A 24,779-nucleotide genomic window follows, 5' to 3' on the forward strand; every position below is an offset into this window, starting at 1 on the left:
CCCTCCCTGGACATTCCACATTCCCTTTTGTCTTTCCTTCCTTATCTCTTCCGTCCCTCCCCTCCATTCTCTTCCATCCATCCTTCCCCTACCTTTTCCCTTTCCTTCCTCCTTCCCTCCCTCCATTCTCCTCCACCTTTCCTTCCTTCCCCTCTTTCCTTCTTCCTTATCTCCCTCCTTCCCTTTTCTTCCTCCTTCCCTTTCTCATTCCTTCCTTCCTTCCCTTTTGTCTTTAGTTACTTCTTTCCTCCCTCCCGTCCCTTCCATCCTTCTTTCTCCCTTTATTCTTTCCTCCCTCGCCTCCCTTTCGTCCTTCCTTCCCTCCCCCTTTTCTCCCTTCCTCCCTGTTTCTCCTTCCTTCCCTTTTGTTTTTCCTTCCTTCTCTCTTTGCTTCCTTCCTCCCTCCGTTCTCTTCTTCTTTCCATCCTTCTCTTCCTGCCTTCCTTCTCTTTTTCCTTTCTCCTGGGGGATGTTTACCTGGAAGAAGAGAAGGTCAAGAGGGAACAAGAGAACCATGTTTCAAGATTTCAAAGGGTGTCCTGTTGAGGAGAAGGAACTGACTTCCTGCTGCTCTAGAGACCAGGGAACAAGGGAGCCATGGATTCAAATGGCAGGAAAAGAGATTCCACTGAAAAGATTAGGAAGAACTTCCCGGAGAGTGGCATAGGCTCCCTCCGAGTGTGGTGGAATCTTCTTCTCTGGAGGCTTTTCCGTAGAGGCTGTCTATCGGGAGTGCTTTGTTTGTGCCCTCTTGCATGGCAAGGGGATGGACTGAATGGCCCTTGGGGGTCTCTTCCAGCTCTATGATTCCATATTAGGAGTAGGCAATACAGGGTCTCATGAGTACACTTTTTCTCTCCCGTCTGTCATCTCACCCTGACCACAGCCAACCCCTTTGGGATTCACACTCACCTTCTCACACACAGAGGCCTACTAACAGTGAAGCTTTCTCATACTGTGGCCTCTCACTCTGAACCCCCTTGGAGTCCAAATGTTTCCCGTCCACACACACCACCTCACACACCGAGGCCTACCTCACACTGAGGCCTACTAACAGTGAGGTGTCTCACACCGAACCCCTTTGGAGTCCAAATGTTTCCCGTCCACGCACACCTTCCCACACACTTGAGGCCTACCTCACACTGAGGCCTACTAACAGTGAGGCGTCTCACACTGAACCCTTTTGGGGTCCAAATGTTTCTTGTCCACGCACACCTTCTCACATACTGAGGCCTATGAACAGTGAGGCATTCTCATACTGAGGCCTCTCACACTGAATCCCTTTGGGATCCAAATGTTTCCCATTCACGCACACCTTCTCGCACACTGAGGCCTACCTCACACTGAGGCCTTTTAACAGTGAAGCGTTCTCATACTGTGGCCTCTCACACTGAACCCCTTTAAAGGGTCCAAAAGTTTCCCATCCATGCACATTCTCTCACACTGAGGCCTATCTCACAGTAAGGCCTACTAACAGTGAGGTGTTCTCATACTGAGGCCTCTCACACTGAACCCCTTTGGGGTCCAAATGTTTCCCATCCACCCATACCTTATCACAAACTGAGGCCTACCTCACAACAGTGAAGTGTTCTCATACTGTGGCCTGTCACACTGAACCCCTTTGGAGTCCAAATGTTTCCTGTCCACACACACCTTCTTGCACGGTGAGGCCTACTAACAGTGAGGCGTTCTCATACTGTGGCCTCTCACACTGAACCCCTTTATGGGTCCAAAAGTTTCCCATCCATGCACATTCTCTCACATTGAGGCCTACCTCACAGTGAGGCCTACTAACAGTGAGGTGTTCTCATACTGTGGGCTCTCACACTGAACTCTTTGGGGTCCAAATGTTTCCTGTCTACGCACACGTTCTTGCACACTGAGGCCTACCTCACAGTGAGGCCTACTAACAGTGAGGTGTTCTCATACTGAGGCCTCTCACACTGAATCCCTTTGGGATCCAAATGTTTAGTTTTTTGCTAACTTTCTGCCTCCGAAAGAACAGAGGAAGTTAGAAAGCTTGCCCATGCCTGAGTTAAGCACATGATCTGAACGCTTTTCAATTAAAACAGGTTTTCCAAGCAGCTTGCAGACAAAGGCAGCATGTTTAAATACAAAATCAAATACTTTAATGAAACCAGGGAAGAGGAAAAAAAGCTCAGATATACCACTAAAACTGATATTCCTGCGCCGCATACGTTTTTCTCTCTCAATAGAAAAAAAAAGACTTCTCTTAAGCAAGCAAGGGATGGACAAACGAGGGGTTCGTGGGCATCTCTGTAAAGATCCTGAGTAAAGAAGTTTATCTAAACCACTTAAAACATTATATTATACCAAAAGCATCGCCAAGTCCTGAGCTGGTGGCCAGCACCAGGCATCCCACCCTTGTTTTTAAAAATAGACCACTTCCAACACAAGGAATCTAAATACTTTTTCACATTTCCAGAGTCCTGTCGCCAAAAAAAAATGGGGGGCAGAAGAGAAGGATTGAACGTTTTCCATAGCCAGGTATACAAGTCTCCCCCAAATCGAAAGAAAACACGTATGCGCTTTTTGGAAGTGTTAAGGCCTTCCCTTGTCCTTAAAACTGTTCCAATAACAAGAGAGAAATATATACACAAAAGGGCTGCCTAATATAGGCATTGATCCTAAAAAAAGAAAAAATTCACCATATGTTATACAATGCAATCACATCCATTGCAAAAGAGAGAGAGAGAGAAAAATACAAGGACCGCTGTTAGCACCGAGCGATGAGTTTCCGAGACTCTTTGGGGCAAAAAGAATGGGGAGGCCATCTTGGAAGAGTCCCACAAGGCCATTCTCCCCACAGATCTGGACACAATCCGGCTCCCAAAGCGCGAAAGAGCATCAATAGTCTGACATGACTGACAGACGATCCCAAGAGAGTGGCTCTCCCACATTGCAAGGACAGAGATTCCAAAAATCCCCCACACATCCGGTACGTTTCCGAGTTCCCGCGCAAGAGCCTAGATCGAAATAGGCGCCATGCCGAACCCTCCGCTTTGGCATTTTGTCCGATCCGCTTCACCTCCTGTGCCGACTGTGGCCAGGATGGTCCCTCTCGTAGCGATGGCTGGGCCGCTCGTAGGAGTGTGGCCGCTCGGGCCTCTGATCCCGGTAGTAGTGGCTTTTCTTCTTGTACTTCCCGGAGTGGTCCGAGCGTTCCCGCGAGCGGCTCCTGGACCGCGACGAGCTCCGGCTGCGGGACTTCCGCTGCTTCGGGGAGGCGTACTTGTACCCCTTGGCCTTCTTGTAGCTCCGCATCTTGGAGCCTTTGTAACTGGAAGCGCCGTGGTTGAACTGCCGCGGCGGGGAATCGCTGCGGCTCCTCGAACGGCTGTGGGATTTGGAGCCACTCGACGGAGAGTAGCTTTCGCTTTTCCTAAGGAAGAAGAGGAGAGAGAAAAAGTAAGTTTGCGACCTGTGTCCCCCTCAAGGGCAGCCCTAAAAATATGTACAAAACACCATAAGGTTTATGGACTGGAACAAAGTGCAATATGATTTGACATCTATATATATGAAAATGCTCTGTGCATAATGAGTACCTTAAAAACAAAAGAACCAATGACCGAAATCACACGAAATTTGGCAACAAAATGTCTCACAGCACAAGGAGTGACCATCACTCAAAAAATTAGGATTTTGTCATTAGGGAGTTATAGTTGCTGGGATTTATAGACCAAACTTGGTATGAATACTCAATGTGCCCAAGTGTGAACATTGGTGGGGTTTGGGGAAAACAGACCTTGATATTTGGGAGTTGTAGTTACTGGGATTTATAGTTCCCCTACAATCAAAGAGCATTCTGAACCCCACCAACGATGGAATTGAACCAAACTTGGCACACAGAACTCCCCTGACCAACAGAAAATACTGGAAGGGTTTGTTCATTAGGCATTGACCTTGAGTTTTGGAGTTGTAGTTCACCTACATCCAGAGAGCACTGTGGACTCAAACAATGATGGATCTGGACCAAACGGCACAAACATTCCATATGCTCAAATATGACCAACACATATGGAATTTGGGGGGGAAAGACCTTGAAATTTGGGAGTTGTAGTTGCTGGGATTTATAGTTCACCTACATTCACAGAGCATTCTGAACCCCACCAACGATGGAATTGAACCAAACTTGGCACACAGAACTCCCATGACCAACAGAAAATACTGGAAGGCTTTGGTGGGCAGTGTCCTTTGGTTCTGGAGTTGTAGTTCACCTACATCCAGAGATCACTATGGACTCAAACAATGATGGATCTGGACCAAACTCTACACAAATACTCAATATGCCCAAATGTGAACACTGGTGGAGTTTGGGGAAAATAGAATCTTGACATTTGGGAGTTGTAGTTGCTGGGATTTATAGTTCACCTACAATCACAGTGCATTCTGAACCACACCAACAATAGAATTGGGGCAAACCTCCCACACAGAACCCCCATGTGGGCCACAGCAACGCATGGCAGGAGACGGCTAGTTATGCCATAAGATTTTGAATGTATATTATTAAATTGCTATTTTATGATGTTTTATACGTATTATCGATGTATTTGGATTGTTATTTATATTAATAAATATTTATACTTTAATGAAACCAGGGAAGAGGAAAATAAAGCTCAGATATACCACTAAAACTGATCATTTATATTAATAAATGTGATAATAGAATAAAATAAATGTAGTAACAATAATAGAGAAAAATAATAATGTAATAACAACAATAAATTGTCTATTTATTGTTATTATTACATTTATTATTTTTCTCTATTTATTATTGTTATTACATTTATTATTTTACTATATTATTATCACTGTATTGTCGAAGGCTTTCATGGCCGGAATCACTGGGTTGTTGTAGATTTTTTCGGGCAATATGACCTCACTACCTCTGAGGATGCTTGCCATAGATGACGGCGAAACGTCAGGAGAGAATGCCTCTAGAGCAGTGGTTCTCAACCTGGGGTCCCCAGATGTTTTTGGCCTTCAACTCCCAGAAATCCTAACAGCTGCTAAACTGGTTGGGATTTCTGGGAGTTGTAGGCCAAAAACATCTGGGGACCCCAGAACATGTCCATATAGCCCGAAAAAAAACCTATAGCAACCTATTATTATCACATCACCGCTTTGAGTCGCCTGAGGGCTGAGAAAAGCGGTAAAGAAATAAAGTAAATAAATTAATTTACATTTTACTCTTATTATTATTACATTTATTATTTTTCTCTATTTATTATTGTTATTATTACATTTACATTATTTTACTCATATTATATTTATTATTTTTCTCTATTTATATATTTTATATCAAGTGTGTGTGTGTGTGTGTGTGTGTGTGTATGATATTAAATGTAATATTACTAATAATATTACAGTATAATGTTATAGTACAATGGAGCCCCCAGTGGCACAGTGGGTTAAACCCCTGTGCTGGCAGGACTGAAGACCGACAGGTCGCAGGTTCGAATCCGGGGAGAGGCGAATGAGCTCCCTCTATCAACTCCAGCTCTTCATGCAGGGACATGAGAGAAGCCTCCCACAAGGATGATAAAAACATCAAATCATCCCGGCGTCCCCTGGGCAACGTCCTTGCAGACGGCCAATTCTCTCACACCAGAAGCAACTTGCTCCTGACACGAAATAGTACAATGTAATATATAATATTAATATTGTGCTATGGTAATAATATAATATATTGTATTTACTTTTTACTTGTAAGCTGCTCTGAGTCCTCTTCGGGGTGAGAAGGGCGGGATATAAATGTTGTAAATAAATAAATAAAATAAATATTTATTATTCTTATTACATTTAATATTTTCACTATTTATTATTATGACATTATTTTACTCTCTTATTACATTTATCATTTTTCTCTATTAGTGTTATTATTACATTTATTATTTAACTCTCTTATTGTTATTACATTTACTCTATTATTATTATTGGAAGGATACATCAGCCCATTTCCATTGAAGAAGATCAGAATAATGGTTTAATCAGAGTTGACATACCTCTGTTTTGGAGAAGGTGATCTTGAGGCTGACCGGGAATAACTCTGGTCTCGGCTTCCACTCCGACTCCTGCTCTCTCGACCTTTCTGAACACTGTCACAAAGTTAAGAAACAGCTTTAAGGATCAACGGAGAAACAGAGGCCGCATTAATGAGAAAAAACACTCAAAAATAATAAGAAAAGATGCAATGCAAGGCCCTTACCCGTTGATGGGACTATTCGATTTCACCCTCTTGGTCCCTTCCATTTTCCTCTTGGCATTTTTAACCGCCTGCACAGCAAGTGGGGAAGGCTTGGTACCTTTCATTTCCTTTGGAGATTCTAAAGAAGTAGGAAAGAAAAGATTGTTTTGATGAGCCATTAAGTGGAGTGAGACACAATTGAAACTGGGATGCTACTCCCGAATACATACCGGTTTTGGGGACAGGAGAAAATCCCGACACACTGTCTAAGCCGGGTGTCCCATCAGGTAAGAGCCCTTTGGCGTGTGCTTTTGCCTCTTCAATGGCTAACTTCTTCTTCTCGACTCGGCCTTCCAGAACAGCCAAATCCACCTAGGAATCCAAAGAGATAGGCGGTTTCAGAAGGTCTGTACTATGTATACCAGTGTTTCTTAACTTGGGGGTCGGGACTCAAGAGGGGGGTTTCAAAGGGGTCGCCAGAGACCATCAGAAAAAATATATTTCTGATTATCTATATAAATAAAAATGTCATGTTTGTTTGTGGGATTAACATAACTCAAAACCCACTGGACAAACTCACACGAAATTTGGACACTATACCCCTAACAGACCAACGAGTGGCCATAACTTATATTAAAAAAACCCAAAACAGTGAAAAGGACTTAAAAACCCCAAAAAGCTAAATGATAATACAGAAAAAAAGGAAGGAAGAGGGAGGGAAAGGAGGGGAGAAAGAGAGAGAGAAAGAGAAAGGTAGAGAAATAAAGAAGCAAAGAGAGAAGGGAGGAAAGAGGTAGAGAAGGAAGAAAGGAGAAAAGGGGGAAGGAAAAGAAAAAAGGGGAAAGGAAGGAAAGAGGTAGAGAGGGAAGGAAAGAAAGAAGGAACGAAAAAAGGGAAGGAAGGAAAGAGGGAACGAAGGAAGGAGGGAAAGAAGGAGAGAAAGAGGGAGAGAAGGAAAGATGGTAGCAAAATGCAAAGGAAGGAAGCAAAGAAGGAAAGAGGGAAATAGGCAGGGAAGGAAGAAATGAGAGAAAAAAGAAAATAAAAAAGGGGGAAGGAAGGAAAGGTAGAGAAGAAAGGAAGGAGAGAAAGAAAGAAAAAAGGGAAGGAAGGAAGGAAGGAAGGAAGGAAAGAGGGAGTGAAGGAAGGAGGGAAAGAAGGAGAGAGAAAGGGAGGGAAGGAAAAAGAAGAAAGGATGGAAGCAAAAAATGAAGGAAGGAAGTAGGGAAGGAAGAAATTAGAGAAAAAAGAGCTAAAGAAAAAGGGGGGAAGGAAGGAAAGGTAGAGAAGGAAGGAAAGAGAGAAGAAGAAAAAGGAAGGAAGGAGGGAAGGAAGGAAAGAAAGAGGGAGGGACGGTTGGCCACAGCAATGCGTGGCGGGTACAGCTAGTCTATATAAATAAAATTGTAATGTTCGTTGGTGGGATTAACAGAAATCAAAAAGCACTGGACAAATTGACACCAAATTTGGACACAAGACACCTAACAACCCAATGTATGTCCTTCACTCAAAAAAATTGATTTTTGTCATTTGGGAGTTGTCGTTGCTGGGATTTCTAGTTCACCTAAAATCAAAGAGCATTCTGAACTCTACCAACGATGGAATTGAACCAAACTTGGCACACAGTTCTCCCATGACCAACAGAAAATACTGGAAGGGTTTGGTGGGTGTCCTTTGGTTTTGGAGTTGTAGTTCATCTACATCCAGAGATCACTGTGGACTCAAACAATGATGGATCTGGACCAAACTCTACACAAATACTCAATATGCCCAAATGTGAACACTGGCGGAGTTTGGGGAAAAGAGAATCTTGAGATTCAGGAGTTGTAGTTTCTGGGATTTATAGTTCACCTACAATCACAGAGCATTCTGAACCCCACCAATGATAGAATTGGGCCAAACCTCCCACACAGAACCCCCATGTGGGCCACAACAACGCGTGGCAGGGGACGGCTAGTGTCTTCTTATAATCTATCCCCTCGCATTCTAGTCCCCTTTTGGAAGGGCTCACAGAACAAACCTTTTTGCGTGTATACAGCTGTAGAATTTTAACGCAGATCTCCTGAATTTCTTCCTCCGTCGCTCCAAAAAGTAAAAACCAGTGGGGACGATTTGGAAGTGCAATCTGTAAATAATCGTGCCCAGTTTATCATCAATGGAAATATCGATTTCAACCCAATTTAATAACTTCTCAATGCCACAAGATACCCATCTATTAGCTTAATATATCCAACAAAAACAAATGAGGCCAATGCTCCATCTAGCCTAATATTATTGATTTGACTAAGTATACAGTAGATTTCTATGCTGATCATGAATTTTCAGGCTTGCTCGTAAACAAAGATAATATTTAGTCTTCCCTGTGTATTCTGCACAAGCTAATGCCCCGTCATTTGTAAGACTAGACATCAGACTAATCTAGGTACGGGCAAACCCAGGCCCAGGGGTCGAATGTGGCCCCTTGGGCTCTTTTCTCAGACCCTCCTCTCGCTCACCATCTTATCCTTCCTTCCTTCTCTCTTTCCTTGATTTTCTTCCATTCCACCCTTCCATCCTTCCTTCCCTTTCTCCTTCCTTCCTTCCCTCTTTCTCCTTCCATTTTGTCTCATTCTTTCTTTTTCATTCATTTATTCGTCCTTATCTTCCTTTCATCCTTCTTTTCTTTTCCTTCCATCCTTCCCTCTTTCCTCCCTCTCCTTCTCTTCCCTTTCCTCCTTCTTTCCTTCCATCCTTCCCTACCATCATTTCATTCTTCATTCCATTTTGCCTTTCCTTCCCTCCTTCCACTTCATTGGTCCTTCTCTCCTCTTTCTCCTTCCTTCCTTCCGCTCCTCCCTCTCTCCCTTTCTCCTTCCATGCTTCCCTTCCTACATTATGTCCTTCTTTCCCTCTCCTTCCATCCTTCTCATCCTCCATTTCTTCTTTCATTCTTCCCTTCCCTCCTTCCCTTTTGTCTTTCCTCTCTCCTTCCATCCTTCCCTTCCACCCTTTCATCCCTTTTGTCTTTCCTTCCTTCCCTCTTTCTCCTTTCATCCTTCCCTCTTTCCTCCCTCCCTTTTTCCTTCCATCCTTCTCTTCCACCCTTTCATCCTTCCCTTTTGTCTTTCCTCCGTCCTTCCCTCTCTCTTTCTCCTTCCATCCTTCTCTTCCTCCGTTGTCCTTCCTTCCCTTTTCTTTCTCCCTTCCTTCTTTCTTCCCTCCTTCCCTCTCCTCTTTCTTCTTCCATCCTTCCTTTCAATCTTTCTCTTCCACCTTTCCTCCTTCCTTCTCTTTCTTCCATCCTTCCCTTTTGTCTTTCCTTCCTTCTCTCTTCCCTTCCTCCTTCCCTCTCTCCCTCTTTCTCCATCCATCCATCCTTCCTTTCCTCCCTTTTGTCCTTCCTTCCTTTTTTCTCTTTCCTTCCTTCCTTCTCCTCCTTCCATCCTTCCTTCTCTCTTTTATTCCTCCCTCCCTCCTTCCCTTCCTCCCTTTTTCTCCTTCCATCCTTCCCTTCCTCCCTCCCTCCCATCACTGGACAGCCATTCCTCCTAGCAGGGTGTGCTAGCATGCAGCCCCCAAGCTAGAAAGTTTGCCCATGCCTGGGCTAACCCTTCCCTGGCTGGGTCCCTTGGATCCCACCCTAAAGAATCAGGAACACTGGGAAACAAGAGCAGAAGACCTACAAACCTCGAGTGTCCTAGCGGCAAGGTAAATGCAGGCGCAAGCGATACTCTCCGGGTGGAATCGTACAAAGACATCGGTCCGCAGGCTGTCGTTCATGTAATTCCTGAGGAGACACAGAAGACGGGAAAATTGCAGAGCCCTACCACATCCTTCCTTGGGCTAACACTTTTTGGAAAAGGCTACTGGGAGCTAGCTCTCTAGGCATTCTACAGCTAGGCTTGAATGCTAGAAAACTCTGTGAAAGCTGACAAGATGTTACAATGGACAACTCCCTCCCGGAGAAGGGCGTCCGTCGGAAAATAATGAACTAGGATGCTGGCGTGTTAGGAAAGAGAACCAATTTTAACTTCACTTTTCTGTTGCTATCTCCTACTGGCCTATTCTCATTCAGAGCACCACTTTGTATTTTGATTTGGGGTACAACGTGAAGAATTGTCATCAAGAGCTAGGCTTAAACCCTTGCATGCAAATTCAAAACAAAACAGACAGTCTGAAGAGGGAGATCCAGCCAACGTGAGGATGTCTTCCTTCCAAAACATTAACTTCTTCTCTTGCCGTCTTCCTTTGGAGAGAAATGCGTCCACTCAGGAAAAGCACAGCACACGTCAGTTTCTTTCAGACCGCAAAATACAGCAGTTCAGTCTTGGCGTTCAGCGCTATGGCTGCCAGGGGACGATGCTCGAGTAGTGTTCCTCAATGGATTGTCCCTGGGCCGCCTCCAGACCGCCCACACTGCAACAAGGTGGCTCAAAATAAATGTTCATAGAATGAGGCAGACTGTAAAAACATTGCACACGACCCACAGTCAGTACATTTTGACACATTGCACTTATGCAATTTCAAAAAATAAATAAGGTCACACATTCTTTTCTTTTTTTTAACAATTGTAATTACCATTTAAAACAAAAACACAAACAAAATAGAATCTGGTAATAAAGTTTTGTACTGTATTGTATTGTATTATACTATAACCAAAATTTCAAATTTTCATGGCTGGAATCACTGGGTTGTTGTGAGTTTTCCGGGCTGTCTCACCAAGTTCAGAAGCATTCTCTCCTAACGTTTCACTCACATCTCTGCCCGGCATCCTCAGAGGTGGCGTACTGGGCTAAACCCTTGTGCTACCAGAACCGACAGGTCAGAGGCTCGAATCCGGGGACAGGGCGGGTGAGCTCAAACTGTCAGCTCAAACTCCCTGTGTGGGGTCACGAGAGTAGCCCCCCACAAGGATGGTAAAATATCAAATTATAATATTTTATATTTTGATATAAATATCAAATATTTTGAAGTATCAAATATTTTGATATTTTTGATCAAAATAACCTTACAACGTCCTTGCAGACGGCCAATTCTCACACCAGAAGCGACTTGCAGTTTCTCAAGTCGCTCCTGACACACACACCAAAAAATCCTCAGAGGTTGTGAGGAATTCACCTGCCTTTTGGGTGTTGCTATTCATTTAAATAAGCAAAGAGCAACACCCAAATATAGGGCAACACTAAAAAAACACAGGAAATTCCAGGCATGAATCAATCAAGGCTAGCTAATACCCACCAACAAAGGATTCCCCCAGGCAGGAACCAGCCAGGCATTGAAGCTGCAAGACCATGAAATGCTTATTTATTGCTCTTTATTTAAATAAAGAGCAACACCCAGAAAAGGGGGAAGTCCAGACAAGAATCAATCAGGAACTGCTAACACCTGCAAACAAAGGATTCCCCCAGGCAATGAAGCTGCAAGGCCATCAAATGATAATGAAGGTAGCCATTTACAACAGTTACACCTACTTCCAACAGACAAGAGTTCTTTCTCCCACCCTGGACATTCCACTTGCCTAGTTTCCAACAGACCTCACAACCTCTGAGGATGCCTGCCATAGATGTGGGCAAAACGTCAGAAGAGAATGCTTCTGGAACATGGCTAGACAACCCAGAAAACTCATAGCATCCCATTTCCAGTATTTTCAAGACAGATCAATAAGGAAGTTTCCTACAGAGGAGAGGGATTGGGAAAGATGTCCTCTCTCTTCCAAATGGATCCAAACTGTTGGTGATGGTGTCACCCAATCTCTGCTGGAATGCTAAATAACAGGCTGGCTTTCAGAAATGGGCCCAATTTCAGAGATGTACAAGCAAGCAATCCAAATGAATCCAAATGGCAGTAGCCATGCAGATCTAATGGCATCCTTCCTTTGGGGTTAAGCCACTGCCAATGGAGGATACACAAATGCCAGCAACCACCACGGAAGGAACCAAAGGGCTTAATACCCCCTGTGAGATCTTAAGTTTCCATTTTTACTCATTACATAGCAGAGAATAAGAACATAAACAAACTAGTTTTCAGAGTCCCACATAATTCAAGCTTATTCGTTATTAATGAACAAATATTGATAAAATCCTACTGGGCACAAAGAAGTAACTGTGGCTAGGATTCAACTTTTCAGCCTCAGTAAGAGACATGATGTAGGTGTATAATGTGGGGACTACAACAGAGGGACACATCTCTTTATTGCAACGGCTCCCAACCTTTTTTTGACCAGGGATAGTATCAGCAATAGTATCAAAATGGTTATGAATTGGTTTTTGGTCAACTTTAGATTTGGTTTGTTTATTTGGGGTACTGAGTCAGAACGGCATTGGATAGACCACATCAGCTGATTAAGAAAACTGCATTGGATAGACGACATCAGCTGAGTCAGGAAATTGCATTGGATAGACATCAGCTGAGTCAGAAAATGGCATTGGATAGACCACATTAGCCGATTCCAAAAATTGTATCGGATAGACCATATCAGCTGAGCCAGAAAATGGCACTGGACAGACCACATCAGCTGAGTCAGAAAATTGTATTAGATAGACCACATCAGCTGATTCAGAAAATTGCATTGGATGGACTACATCAGCTCTAGTTTCTGATACAGAACATATGCCATCCAGTAGCATCTGATTGCCCACAGAAAACCATATTTAATAAGCCTCGGCACTATAAAAGGACTTCGTGAGACCAGTAGGTCTTGTTGCAATTGTGTAGTAACGGTGAGGGCGTGGACCATATTTGAGTCCTTGCGGGCCACAGGTTGGGAGCCACTGCTTTATTGCAAAGCTCAGGTTTTATACTTCTTAAAATACAGGTATTACAAATAACACATTTAGATAGACTTCAACTCCCTCCCCCCTTGAAACCCAGTACTATTTTAAACCCATGTTTATTATGCATTTGTACTGAAAAGATGTAAACATCCTGGCAGTAAAACGGTAGCACTTGCAACTGTGCAAATAAAACGTCAACAGGTTGGAAAAAGAAAGGACAAGCAGAAGTTGGCCAGTTGTTAACTCTACTAGTGTTGGCATACCACCTGTCTAGAGTCAGCCTTCTCTCTGTGGAGCCTGCTTGGGTTTGACTGAAGACACCATAGCGCTTGGGCAGCAGAGGAGAAGTCTTAGTCACTTACCCTCAGAGGCTACCCTTTGATCAAAAGAGTACAGAAAAGAAGAGTCAAAAGAGGTTCTCCTCCAAAAGAGCACCAGACACAGTTCACACATTGCTTCTAGAGCCATTTTACATCATGTCAGTTTCACAGGTCCCCCAACATTGCCTCAAAAACAAATAATATGATCCACAAAACAAAAGAACAGTCAAAAAAAGAAAGCACGGCATTATAATATTGAGGATGAGCAGCAGAAAACTTGCTTGAATTGTTTGGAAAGGACTGTTTCATGACCCGTTCTCAAGTCCAATGATGGCATGACCAAAGAAAGCACTCTTTCATTCATAACAACATATTAAGGCAGTGTTTCTCAACCTTGGGGTCGTGAGAGGGTGTCAGAGGGGTCGCCAATGACCATCGGAAAACACAGGGGAGAGTGTGTGTGGCTGGAGAGAGTCTCCCAAATGTCAAGATCTATTTTCCCCAAACTTCACCAGTGTTCACATTTGGGCATGTTGAGCAAGCAGGGAAGAGCAGGTGTGCTTGGTGCATGGCAGCGTGGTGTACATGTGTGGGAGGGGGAGAGCGTGCATGGCTGGAGGGAGTCTCCCTTACGTCAAGGTCTATTTCCCTCAAACTCCACCAGTGTTCACATTTAAGCATATTGAATATTTGTGACAAGTTTGGTCCCGATCTATCATTGTTTGAGTCCACAGTGTTCTCTGGAGGTAGGTGAACTACAATTCCCAAACTCAAGGTTAAGCTCACCAAACCCTTCCAGTATTTTCTGTCAGTCATGGAAGTTCTGTGTGCCAAGCTTGGTGTGATTCCATCATTGGTGGAGTTCAGAATGCTCTTTGATTGTAGGTGAACTATAAATCCCAGCAACTATAACTCTCAAATGTCAAGGTTTACATTTCCCAAACCCCACCAGTGTTCACATTTGGGCATATTGAGTATCTGTGCCTAGTCCAAACCTATCATTGTTGGAATTCACATTGCTCTCTGGATCTAGGTGAACTACAACTCCAAATCTCAAGGTCAATGCCCACCAAACGCTTCCAGTATTTTCTGTCAGTCATGGGTATTCTGCGTGCCAAGATTGGTTCAATTTCATCGTTGGTAGCATTCAGAATGCTCTTTGATCATAGGTGAATTATAAATCCCAGCAACTACAACTCCTGTATGACAAAATCAATCCCCCTCGACCCCACCAGTATTTGAATTTTGGTGTATCGGGGATTTGTGCCAAATTTGGTCCAGTGAATGGAAGTACAATCTGCATATCAGATATTTACATTAGAATTCATAACAGTAGCAAAATTACAGTTATGAAGTAGCAATGAAAATAATGTTATGGTTGGGGGCCACCACAACATGGGGAACTGTGTTAAGGGATCGCGGAATAAGGAAGGTTGAGAAACACTGCATTAAGGTGTAATGAAGTAGAACCAACGGGAAGAGAGAGCCGCTACTGAGCAGCTAAAGGGCCACCAACTTTCGCTGCAGGAAATACAGCCCTAGCCTCAACAGGCCTTTGGTTGATTCAGCAAGGCCACCATCTTTTCACTCCCTCTCATATAAGGATATTTTCATTTCAGCACAATTGGAAGGGCTGAGAATAGAGAAAGAAAATGCACTGGGGAACATCCAAGCTCTCTTACCATTAGGGCACTTTTTCAACCTCAAACAAAGAGGCCCCGCCAACTTCAAGGGAACGCCACAAACCGGGCAGCCAAGCAAACACAGACCCAACTGCCCCCAAACAATGACATTTCTTTCTGCCACTGCCCTGCCGGCCCCCCAAGAGAAACAAGAAACGTCAACTTACCATGAGGTCTGGACCAGGTGTTGGTTACGTTCACATTCTAATACCTGAAGGTACATAACGATAATCTGGAAGATATGGGTGATTGAGTTATACGGGTGACCATGTTGCAAGAGAACCGTTTTAAGTTAGAGTGTTATCGATCTGACCTGGACCGACAACTCCGCGGTGTTTACAGACTGCAAAAAGCATGCCTTAGAAGGATGTGAAATTCAGATCAATATGCAGATCAATATCATTAATGTATGGTGTCAAGCATCTCCTTATGCCTTCCTCCTTCAGTCTGGACCTCAATGACAGGTGGTTTACATCAAAAATATTAAAAATGCAGCCATGCCAGCCACATGACCTTGGAGGTGTCTATGGACAACGCCGGCTCCTCAGCTTAGAAATTGAGATGAGCACCAACCCCCAGAGTCAGACACGACTGGACTTAATGTCAGGGGAATACCTTTGCCTTTACCGAGGTATTCTTAATAATAAAAATATGAGTCAAGCACTGAAAGGGTTAAATGGGTGCAATGGCTCAGCAAAAGCTGCAATTCTATATAAGCAGGTGTTCCTGTTGTTAACAGAGGTCTCCGAGAGAAGGGCCTCAGTATGAGAAGGTCTTAATGTTATTTTGCCTCAGTCTGAGAAAGCCCTCAGTGTGAGAAAGACCTCAGTGTGAGGTACCTGTTTCTCTGAAAAGAATTATTATCATTTAAAACTTTTATATTCTGATCTTCTCTACCTCCGTAGAGGGACTCAGACCGGCAAAAGCTGTAATTCTATATAAGCAGGTGTTCCTGTAGCTTAGCAGTCCTCAGTTGTTACCAGAGGTCTCTGAGAGAAGGGACTCAGTGTGTTAGTAGGCCTCAGTATGAGAAGGCCTCAATGTTATTTCGCCTCAGTGAGAGAAAGGCCTCAGTCTGAGAAAGCCCTCAATGTGAGAAGCCACGTTTCTCTGAAAAGCATTATTATTATTTAAAACTTTTACATCCTAATCTTCGCTACCTCCATACAGGGACTCAGACCGGCTAACAGCAAGGATTCAATACTCATAATAAAGTCTAAAACAACATACAGAAAACAACAGATTAAAATACATACAGGATAAAATACATATAAGCCAAATCACCAGGATAAAATCATGTCCAACTTAGTCGGCATATGTGGTCAATAACTTAAGTCTATTGCAGGTATTACTCTGGATTTCACTAGCTTTCTGAAGGTCAGGAGGGAGGGGGCAGATCTGATCTCAATCAGGAGAGAGTTCCATAGCTGAGGGGCCACCACAGAGAAGGCCCTGTCTCTCGTTCCCACCAGACATAATTGCGAATGTGGCGGGACTGAGAGCAGGGCCCCTTCAGATGATCTTAACATCCTTGATGTTCATAGGGGACAAGTAAACTGGGCCGGAACCGTATAGGGTTTTGTAGGTTAACATCAGCACTTTGAATTGTGCTCGGAAGCTAATTGGCAGCCAGTGGATGTACCCTGCGCTCCCGTTAATAGCCTGGCTGCTGAGCATTGGAGTAATTGCAGCTTCCGTCTTATAGCTATTTTTCCTCAAGAAGACACAGTATGGATTATTTTCAGGGAAACATGGTACCTCTGAAGCCTTTCTCACACTGCGGCCTTCTCCCACTGAGGGCTCTCTCAGACTGAGGCCTTTCTCCCACTGAGGTGAAATAACATGGAAGCCTTCTCACACTGAGGCCCTTCTCAGAAACTTCTGCTAACACCGAGGGCTCCCTCAGACTAACACTTCTGCCTTGTGTGTGCTTTTGAGGTCAAAGGAACCAGAAAGATAAAGCAAACAGAGCAAGAAATGAGAAACTACGAAAAAGCAACATGGCTCCTTATATTGCTATTAGCTGATCTAGGAACTAACAATAGCTTTGCAGGTTTAGTGTCATTGTGTATAGTGCTCACTGTAGGATCAAATCCAGACTCTCATCACACACTATCCAACAGTTACACACAATGGTATTACCTGCATGCACAAGAATAAGCTCCTTTCATGCTAAGGACTTGGAGTGGGGAATCCAAGTACGGCTAAGTATAATGAGCACTTAAAATCTGAAGCCACCAGTCTTGACTCATCACAGGACCAACTAGTAGGCATTTCTTGAAATGAGAAACAAAGACAGCAAATGCTATAACTACAGCTCGACTACATTGCACCAAAGACTCCTCTCTCATCTATTCCGTCGTCCAACAGTATCACAGAACATACACCACTGCAAAGTGAAAAAGAAAGACAAACCTTATGAGGATGCTTCACGTGTACACAAAATCCCAATTCCTTAAGAACTCTCCTCTCAGCCTTTATAATTTGGTTCTTCAAGTTCACATATTCCTGATCCAGTATTAGTGGTACGGGCTTCCTGTAGAAGGAAACAAGAAAAAAAAGAGTTTGGATCTAACGCCTGAAGACTAAAACAGCAGTGGACCTATCCCATAGCACTGTCCTCCTTATCAAGTTTAGCAAAGGAAAGGCTTCTGAAATACTAATACTAATATTGTGCTGCGAAATAATACTTATAATAAATAATAATAGAAAGATTACTAATATTTTGTTGTGCTAATAATATAATATATTGTATATATATGTATATATTGATAATATTATAAGGTAATACAATATAATACTAATAATATGAGATAATTATTGCATATTATATATTACATGTAATATTACTAATAATATTGTAGTATAGTTGTGTAGTACAATACAGTAATATATAATACTAATATTATGCTATGCTAATAATTTTAATGCATTGTATATACATATATTGATCACAATATTGTAATACAATATAATACTTATATATTTTATATTACATGTAAAATTACTAATAATATTGCAGTATAGTGGTATAGTAAAATATAGTAATATATGATACTAATATTGTCCAATGCCAATAATTAGAATATATTGTATATACATGTAATATTGATCATAATATTGTAATACAATATAATACTACAATATAATAATTATATATTTTATATTACATGTAGAATTACTAATAATATTGCAATATAGTGGTATAGGACAATATAGTAATATATACAAATATTGTGCAATGCCAATAATTATAATGTATTGTATATACATGTAATATTGATCATAATATTGTAATACAATATAATACTACAATATAATACTTATATATTTTATATTACATGTAAAATAACTAATAATATTGCAGTATAGTGGTATAGTACAATATAGTAATATATGATACTAATATTGTAATACAATATAATACTACAATATAATAATTATATATTTTATATTACATGAAAAATTACTAATAATATTGCAGTATAGTGGTATAGTAAAATGTAGTAATATATGATACTAATATTGTGCAATACCTATAATGATAATATATTGTATATACATGTAATATTGATCATAATATTGTAGTACAATGTAATACTACAATATAATAATATAATATATTTTATATTACAAGTAAAATTACTAATATTATTGCAAAATAGTGGTATAGTACAATAAATATTGTACTATACTAAATATTTTACAATAATAAATAAATAAATAATATAATAATGTATAATACCAATATTATGCCATGCTAATAATATATCGTCCCCTTCGGGGTGAGAAGGGCAGGTATAAATGCTGTAAATAAATAAACAAACAAACACAGTTCCTCCAATTGTCAGCTGGGGAGGCACTCCTTTAAGTATAACTATTTAGCCCACAGAAGTTCAAAAATTCCCCCAAGTGTTCTACATATTCCTTCAACCAATCCAAACACTAGCTAAAAGAACAAATTTACATTTGAGGTAGGAGAATAGCCTTGAGAATGGAAACAGGGTCAGGATTAAATCACCAAATGGCCTGAAAAACTGTTACTTCGAAATTCCATCATCCTGTATTCTACTTACTTTTTCTCTCTCAGATATCGGAGTCTGTGGAATACATTAATTACATCCCTTATACGCCTTGGAGCCTCTTCAATTTTCGATGCCAAATGAACACAGGCCATAGACACATGCTGGAAAATAAATATAAGAAACGTAAATAACACCATGCTCCATTTTGGAACGTAGACATGGACCAGGTAATTTCATGAAATAATTGCCATACCTCCATGGAATGCTTCACAAATGATTTTGTGTAAAAGAAACGCTGGAACAACACCTGTCCAGTAGCCATGGCCACCTAGGAAAAAATAAGCAAAATCACAGTGAGCAGTGTCTCAAATCTATACAAATCTATGATATCACAAGTGAAGGTAGTTTTGAAAAGCATGAGAATAATATCCTCTAAAACTGGAATAAAAGTAGGATGACTCACAAGTCACTTCAGCACTGAAACAAAAACTGTTCTAATCCACTCACACACAGCACAAAAAATGTGTCTCCCCCCCCCCCCCCTCGGGAATACTTTCGCAAACACAAAGGGGGAGCAACAAAAGGGAAAGCTGTAATTTCCAGCAGTGTTTACATCACTCACTTCCTGGAACTGGCCATTGGCAGGATTGCTCTATTGAGCAAGATTTCCCTCTCTGCCCTCCTCCCTGATTCAATCACAGAAACTTTTTGAAGGTATTCTGGGTTATTCCAGTATATCTGGAAACCAGCATGTTTTTGTTCTAGGATTCAGTTGCATTGTTTTGCTGAAAGGAACAAAAATCTCCCATCTTTCATGAAGAAATTTCAATCAGGTGGCAGGTATAGTAGCTTATCAACTTCTGTATTTGCTATAAACCAGAGTCCATATAGTCTAGTAAATACATTGTGTAAAATATATAGTTTAACTTTATCCCACACACATAGGCATAAATATTTTTCTTTTAATCTGAACCAAGTCATTGTTTTTACAGGGGAGGGGGAGAAACTCAGTCTCAGCCACAATCCTGATAGTCTGAACCACCATACAGGCTATAAAATCTTATATTTTGGCTTCAAAGCCTCTACTCACTCTAGCCCCAAATATTTCCTGGGATCGAGGGAACGCTACAACCTTTCAATGATTGCAGAACTCCCCAAAGGACCTCACAATTTCTGGGGATGCCTGCCATAGATGTGGTTGAAACGTCAGGAGAGAATGGTTCTGGTACAAGGCCAGACAGCTCGGAAAACTCACAGCAACCTAGAGATTCCGGCCATGAAAGCCTTTCAAAACATATCATTTTATTGTTCCCTACCCTGACTCCCTTCAGGGAGATAGGGCAGCATATAAATAAAATGTATTACTTGTGAGTTTTCTGGGCTATATGGCCAGGCTCCAGAAGCATTCTCTCCTGATGTCTCACCCACACCTATGGCAAGCATCATCAAGATGTTGTGAGGTCTGTTGGAAACTAGTCAAGTGAGGTTAATATATCTATGGAATGATGTCCAGAATGGGAGAAAGAATTCTTGTCTGCTAGAGGCATGTGTGAATGTTCCATCTGCCACCTTGATTAGAATTTAATGGCCTTATTGTTCCCTGCCCTGAGTCCTTTTGGGGAGATAGGACAGTATGTAAATAAAATTTATTATTGGGTGGCTTTGAGTGAAACGTCAGGAGAGGATGCTTTTGGAACACGGCCAGACAGCCTGGAAAACTCACAGCAACCCAGTGATTCCTGACGTTAAAGCTTTCGACAACACAGAAGACTGGCCAACACTTCCAAGCCTTGGCATTGGACAATATTTGTATATATTACTATATTGTAAGGCTTTGCTAGGCCTCAGGGCCTTTGGGGCTTCCTTCCTTCTCTCCTTCTACCCCGAACTTGGCCTCAATCCACCCCAAAGACAGAGTTTTATATTTATTTTTCCTCAAGAATGGCTTATTTTCAGGGAAACATGGTACCTCACACTGGTGCCTTTCTCCCACTGAGGCATTCTCACACTGAGGGATTTAACCCTAAGTTTATAGAGGCCTGACCAACGCTTCCCAGCCTCTCCCCACGGCCTTTGGGGCTTCCTTCCTTCTCTCCTTCCACCCCAAACTTGGCCTAAATCTACCCAGAAGACAGAGTTTTATATTTATTTTTCCTCAAGAATGGCTTTTTTTCAGGGAAACATGGTACCTCACACATGCCTTTCTCCCACTGGGGCCTTCTGACACTGAGGGCTCTAACCCTAACCCTATGAGTCCAGAGGCCTGACCAACACTTCCGAGCCTCTCCCCACGGCCTCTGGGGCTTCCTTCCTTCTCTCCTTCCACCCCAAACTTGGCTTACATACACCCAAGGCCTAGCGAGGCCTAAGCTTCCAGAGGCCTGACCAACGCTTCCCAGCCTCTCCCCACAGCCTTTGGGGCTTCCTTCCTTCTCTCCTTCCGCCCTGAACTTGGCCTAAATACACCCTGATGATAGTTTTATATTTATCTTTCCTCAAAAATGGCTTATTTTCAGAGAAACATGGTATCTCACACTGAGACCTTTCTCCCACTGGGACCTTCTCACACTGAGGACTCTAATCCTAAGCTTCCAGAGGCCTGACCAACACGTCCCAGCCTCTCCCCACAACCTTTGGGGCTTCCTTCCATCCCAAACTTCGCCTAAATCCACCTTGAAGACACAGTTTTATATTTTTCCTCAATAATGGCTTATTTTCAGAGTAACATGGTATCTCCCACTGGGGCCTTCTCACACTGAGGACTCTTGCCCTAAGCTTCCAGAGGCCTGACCAATGTTTCCCAGCCTCTCCCCAAGGCTTCCAAACACAGTTTTATATTTATTTTTCCTGAAGAATGGCTTATTTTATGGTACCTCACACTGAGACCTTTCTCCCACTGGGGCCTTCTCACACTGAGGACTCTAACCCTAAGCTTCCAGAGGCCTGATCAACACGTCCCAGCCTCTCCCCACGGCTTTTGGGGCTTCTTTTTTTCTCTCCTCCCGCCCTGAACTAAGCCTCAACCCACCTCGAGGCGCCTGAGGCCTAACCAACGCTTCCGAGCCTCTCCCAACAGCCTTTGGAGCTTCCTTCCTTCTCTCATTCAACCCCGAACTAAGCCTTAATCCACCCCGAGGTGCCTGAGGCCTAAACAACGCTTTCGAGCCTCTCCCCACGGCCTTTGGGGCTTCTTTTTTTCTCTCCTCCCGTCCTGAACTAGGACTCAACCAACGCTTCCCAGTCTCTCCCCACAACATTTGGGGCTTCCTTCTTTCTCCCATTCAACCCCGAACAAGGCCTCAATCGACCTCGAGGTTCCTGAGGCCTAGCAAAGCCTTTGAGGCTTCTTTCCTTCTCTTCTTCCACCCTGAACTAGGCCTCAATCAACCCCTAGGACCCTGAGGCCTAGCGAAGCCTTTCGGGCTTCTTTCCCTCTCTCATTCAACCCCAAACTAGGCCTCAACCCACCCCGGAGGCGCCTGAGGCCTAGAGAAGCCTTTGGGGCTTCTTTCCTTCTCTCCTCCCGCCCTGAACTAGGCCTCAATCAACCCTGTGGTCCTTGAGGCGTAACCAACACTTCCCAGCCTCTCCCCACAGCCTTTGAGGCTTCCTTCTTTCTCTCATTCAACCTCGAACAAGGCCTAAATTGACCCCGAGGCTCCTGAGGCCTAGCAAAGCCTTTGGGGCTTTTTTCCTTCTCTCCTCCGGCCCCGAGCTAGGCCTCAACCCACCCTGAGGCTCCTGAGGCCTAGCGAGACCTTTGGGGCTTCCTTCCTTCTCTCCTCCCGCCCTGAACTAGGCCTCAACCCACCCCGAGGCTCCTGAGGCCAAGCGAGGCCTTTGGGGCTTCTCTCATTCTACCCCAAACTAGGCCTCAACTCACCCCGAAGAGCCTGAGGCCTAGCGAAGCCTTTGGGGCTTCTTTCCTTCTCTCATTCTACTCCAAACTAGGCTTCAACCCACCCCGAGGCGCCTGAGGCCTAGTGCGGCCTACCCGGATGTACCTGAGGGAGTCGGAGCAGGATCCCCGCGGCCTGGATGAGCTCGCAGCCGGTGATGCGGAGCTGCCCCTCGGTCTCGACGTCGAGGCCGCTGCCCATGGAGGGCGTGAAGCGAAGCGCGTCGTCCGAGAGGAGGCAGTTCTCCAGCGTGATGAGCACCCCGGAGTAGAGCCGGTCGCCGATGCGGACCGCGCCGGGAGGAGGAGGCAGAGCCGGCGGAGGGAGAGACGCCGCCGAAGCCGCGGGTCCGCCGCTGGACGACGACGAGGAGTTGGACGAGGCCGAGGAGCCGAAGCCCGGCGCTGAGGAGGCGGCGGCGGAAGCGGCTCCTCCCGTCGTCGTGGTGGTCGCGGCGGCCATTTTGTCCCCGACTGGCCTCTTCCTGTCTCGCGCGAGGCTTTTGTCTCCCCCTCAGCCCGGCTCGCCTCCTCCTCGCCTCCCATTGGTCTCCTCCCGCCGAGAGGACGCTCCTATTGGGCGACCGCGTTGTGACGTCAAAGGCGGGGGCGGAGCGTTGCTTTTCGGTTTCGAATGAAGGGGAAAAAAAGACGTTAGGGAGGCTTTCTCCCAGCATGCAACGCGCCCCAAAGGAACTCTTCCCAAAGGCTTTGGGCCTAGTCAGAGCAGGACTCAGTCAGCTTCAGACTATAATAAGAAGAAATATATATCATTATATTGAACTATTAGTAGTATAAACTCATAATAATATAATGTAATACAATATTTAATAATACAGTTGCTGTATTTTAAGAAATATATATCATTATATTGAATTATTAGTATAAACTGATAATAATATAATGTAAGACAATATTTAATAATATAGTTGCTGTATTTTAAGCAATACATCATTATATTGAATTATTAGTAGTATAAACTCATAATAATATAATGTAATACATTTAATAATATAATTGCTGTATTTTAAGAAATATATATCATTATATTGAATTAGTAGTATAAACTCATAATAATATAATGTAATTCAACATTCAATAATAAAATTGCTGTATTTTATAGTATTGCAGCATATTATATTATATACTATTATATTGTATTAGTAAATGTAGATAATATAATATATAGTACAATATATTTATTTATTTATTTACTGTACTTGTATACCGCTGTTTCTCAGCCTAGCTGGCGACTCAACGCGGTTTACAACAAAATACCAAATACAATAGTCAACAGTATACAATTTAAAACCATAAAAACATAATACACAATATTGGTACATCAATAACAATCCAAAGCATCTCCTGACTAAAATCGTGATCCAGTTCCGTCGTCCATATTACCAATCCTTTAATCATCACATTCATTGCACCGAATTAACCAAATGCCTATCCGAACATCCAGGTTTTTAATCTTCTTCGGAACACCATCAGCGAGGGGGCTGATCTTACCTCCATGGGAAGGGCGCTCCATAGCCGAGGGGCCACCACAGAAAAGGCCCTGTCTCTCGTCCCCGCCAGCCGCACCTGTGAAGCAGGCGGGATAGAGAGCAGGGCCTCCCCAGAAGATCTTCGGGTCCAGGTGGGCTGATAGGCCGAGATACGTTCGGATAGGTAGGTTGGGCCAGAACCGTTTAGGGCTTTAAAGGCCAACGCCAGCACTTTGAATTCAGCCCGGTAGCACATCGGCAGCTAGTGGAGCTGGTGCAGCAAAGGAGTAGTATGCTCCCTGCGCTCCGCTCCTGTTAATATCATGGCTGCCGAACGTTGGACTAATTGGAGCTTCCGAGCCGTCTTCAAAGGCAACCCCACGTAGAGAGCGTTGCAGTAGTCT

At 43.3% G+C, this 24,779-nt stretch overlaps 1 protein-coding gene across 4 annotated transcripts; it reads right to left on the reverse strand.

Annotated features, from left to right (window-relative positions):
- Window positions 1–2,106: 2,106 nt before the first annotated feature.
- Window positions 2,107–23,376, reverse strand: CCNL2 (cyclin L2). 4 transcript variants are annotated; one of them, XM_060758955.2, is made up of 11 exons: window positions 22,992–23,374; window positions 19,241–19,315; window positions 19,039–19,148; window positions 17,378–17,498; window positions 15,130–15,194; window positions 9,875–9,974; window positions 8,229–8,333; window positions 6,439–6,580; window positions 6,230–6,347; window positions 6,027–6,119; window positions 2,107–3,403 (listed from the first exon to the last, which is right to left on the reverse strand). In XM_060758955.2, the coding sequence occupies exons 1-11, from the start codon at window positions 23,346–23,348 to the stop codon at window positions 3,046–3,048; spliced, it is 1,644 nt and encodes a 547-aa protein (XP_060614938.2). In that variant the 5' UTR covers window positions 23,349–23,374; the 3' UTR covers window positions 2,107–3,045. The 4 variants fall into 4 exon arrangements, 3 of the variants coding, with proteins under 3 accessions (XP_060614938.2, XP_060614940.2, XP_060614942.2); XM_060758957.2 differs by lacking the exons at window positions 15,130–15,194; window positions 17,378–17,498; window positions 19,039–19,148; window positions 19,241–19,315; window positions 22,992–23,374 and adding an exon at window positions 13,227–13,308; XR_010910434.1 differs by lacking the exons at window positions 2,107–3,403; window positions 6,027–6,119; window positions 6,230–6,347; ... (1 more) ...; window positions 8,229–8,333; window positions 9,875–9,974 and adding exons at window positions 10,563–10,648; window positions 13,227–13,336 and having other exon boundaries at window positions 22,992–23,376.
- Between the last annotated feature and the right edge of the window lie 1,403 nt (window positions 23,377–24,779).

Source organism: Anolis sagrei, chromosome 13 (assembly GCF_037176765.1).
Source record: "Anolis sagrei isolate rAnoSag1 chromosome 13, rAnoSag1.mat, whole genome shotgun sequence".
In the NCBI taxonomy this organism is placed as follows: Eukaryota; Metazoa; Chordata; class Lepidosauria; order Squamata; family Dactyloidae; genus Anolis; species Anolis sagrei.

What these genes read in the sequence shown, in the direction of transcription:
- CCNL2 (XM_060758955.2), bottom strand. Translation starts at nt 23,348, where the DNA reads ATGGCCGCCGCGACCACCACGACGACGGGAGGAGCCGCTTCCGCCGCC. An exon ending in TTGCCGCTAGGACACTCGAG is followed by an intron (nt 8,334 to 9,874) that starts GTTTGTAGGTCT and finishes GATTATTTACAG; the next exon opens with ATTGCACTTCCAAATCGTCC. An exon ending in TCACCTTCTCCAAAACAGAG is followed by an intron (nt 3,404 to 6,026) that starts GTATGTCAACTC and finishes CTTCTTCCTTAG; the next exon opens with GAAAAGCGAAAGCTACTCTC.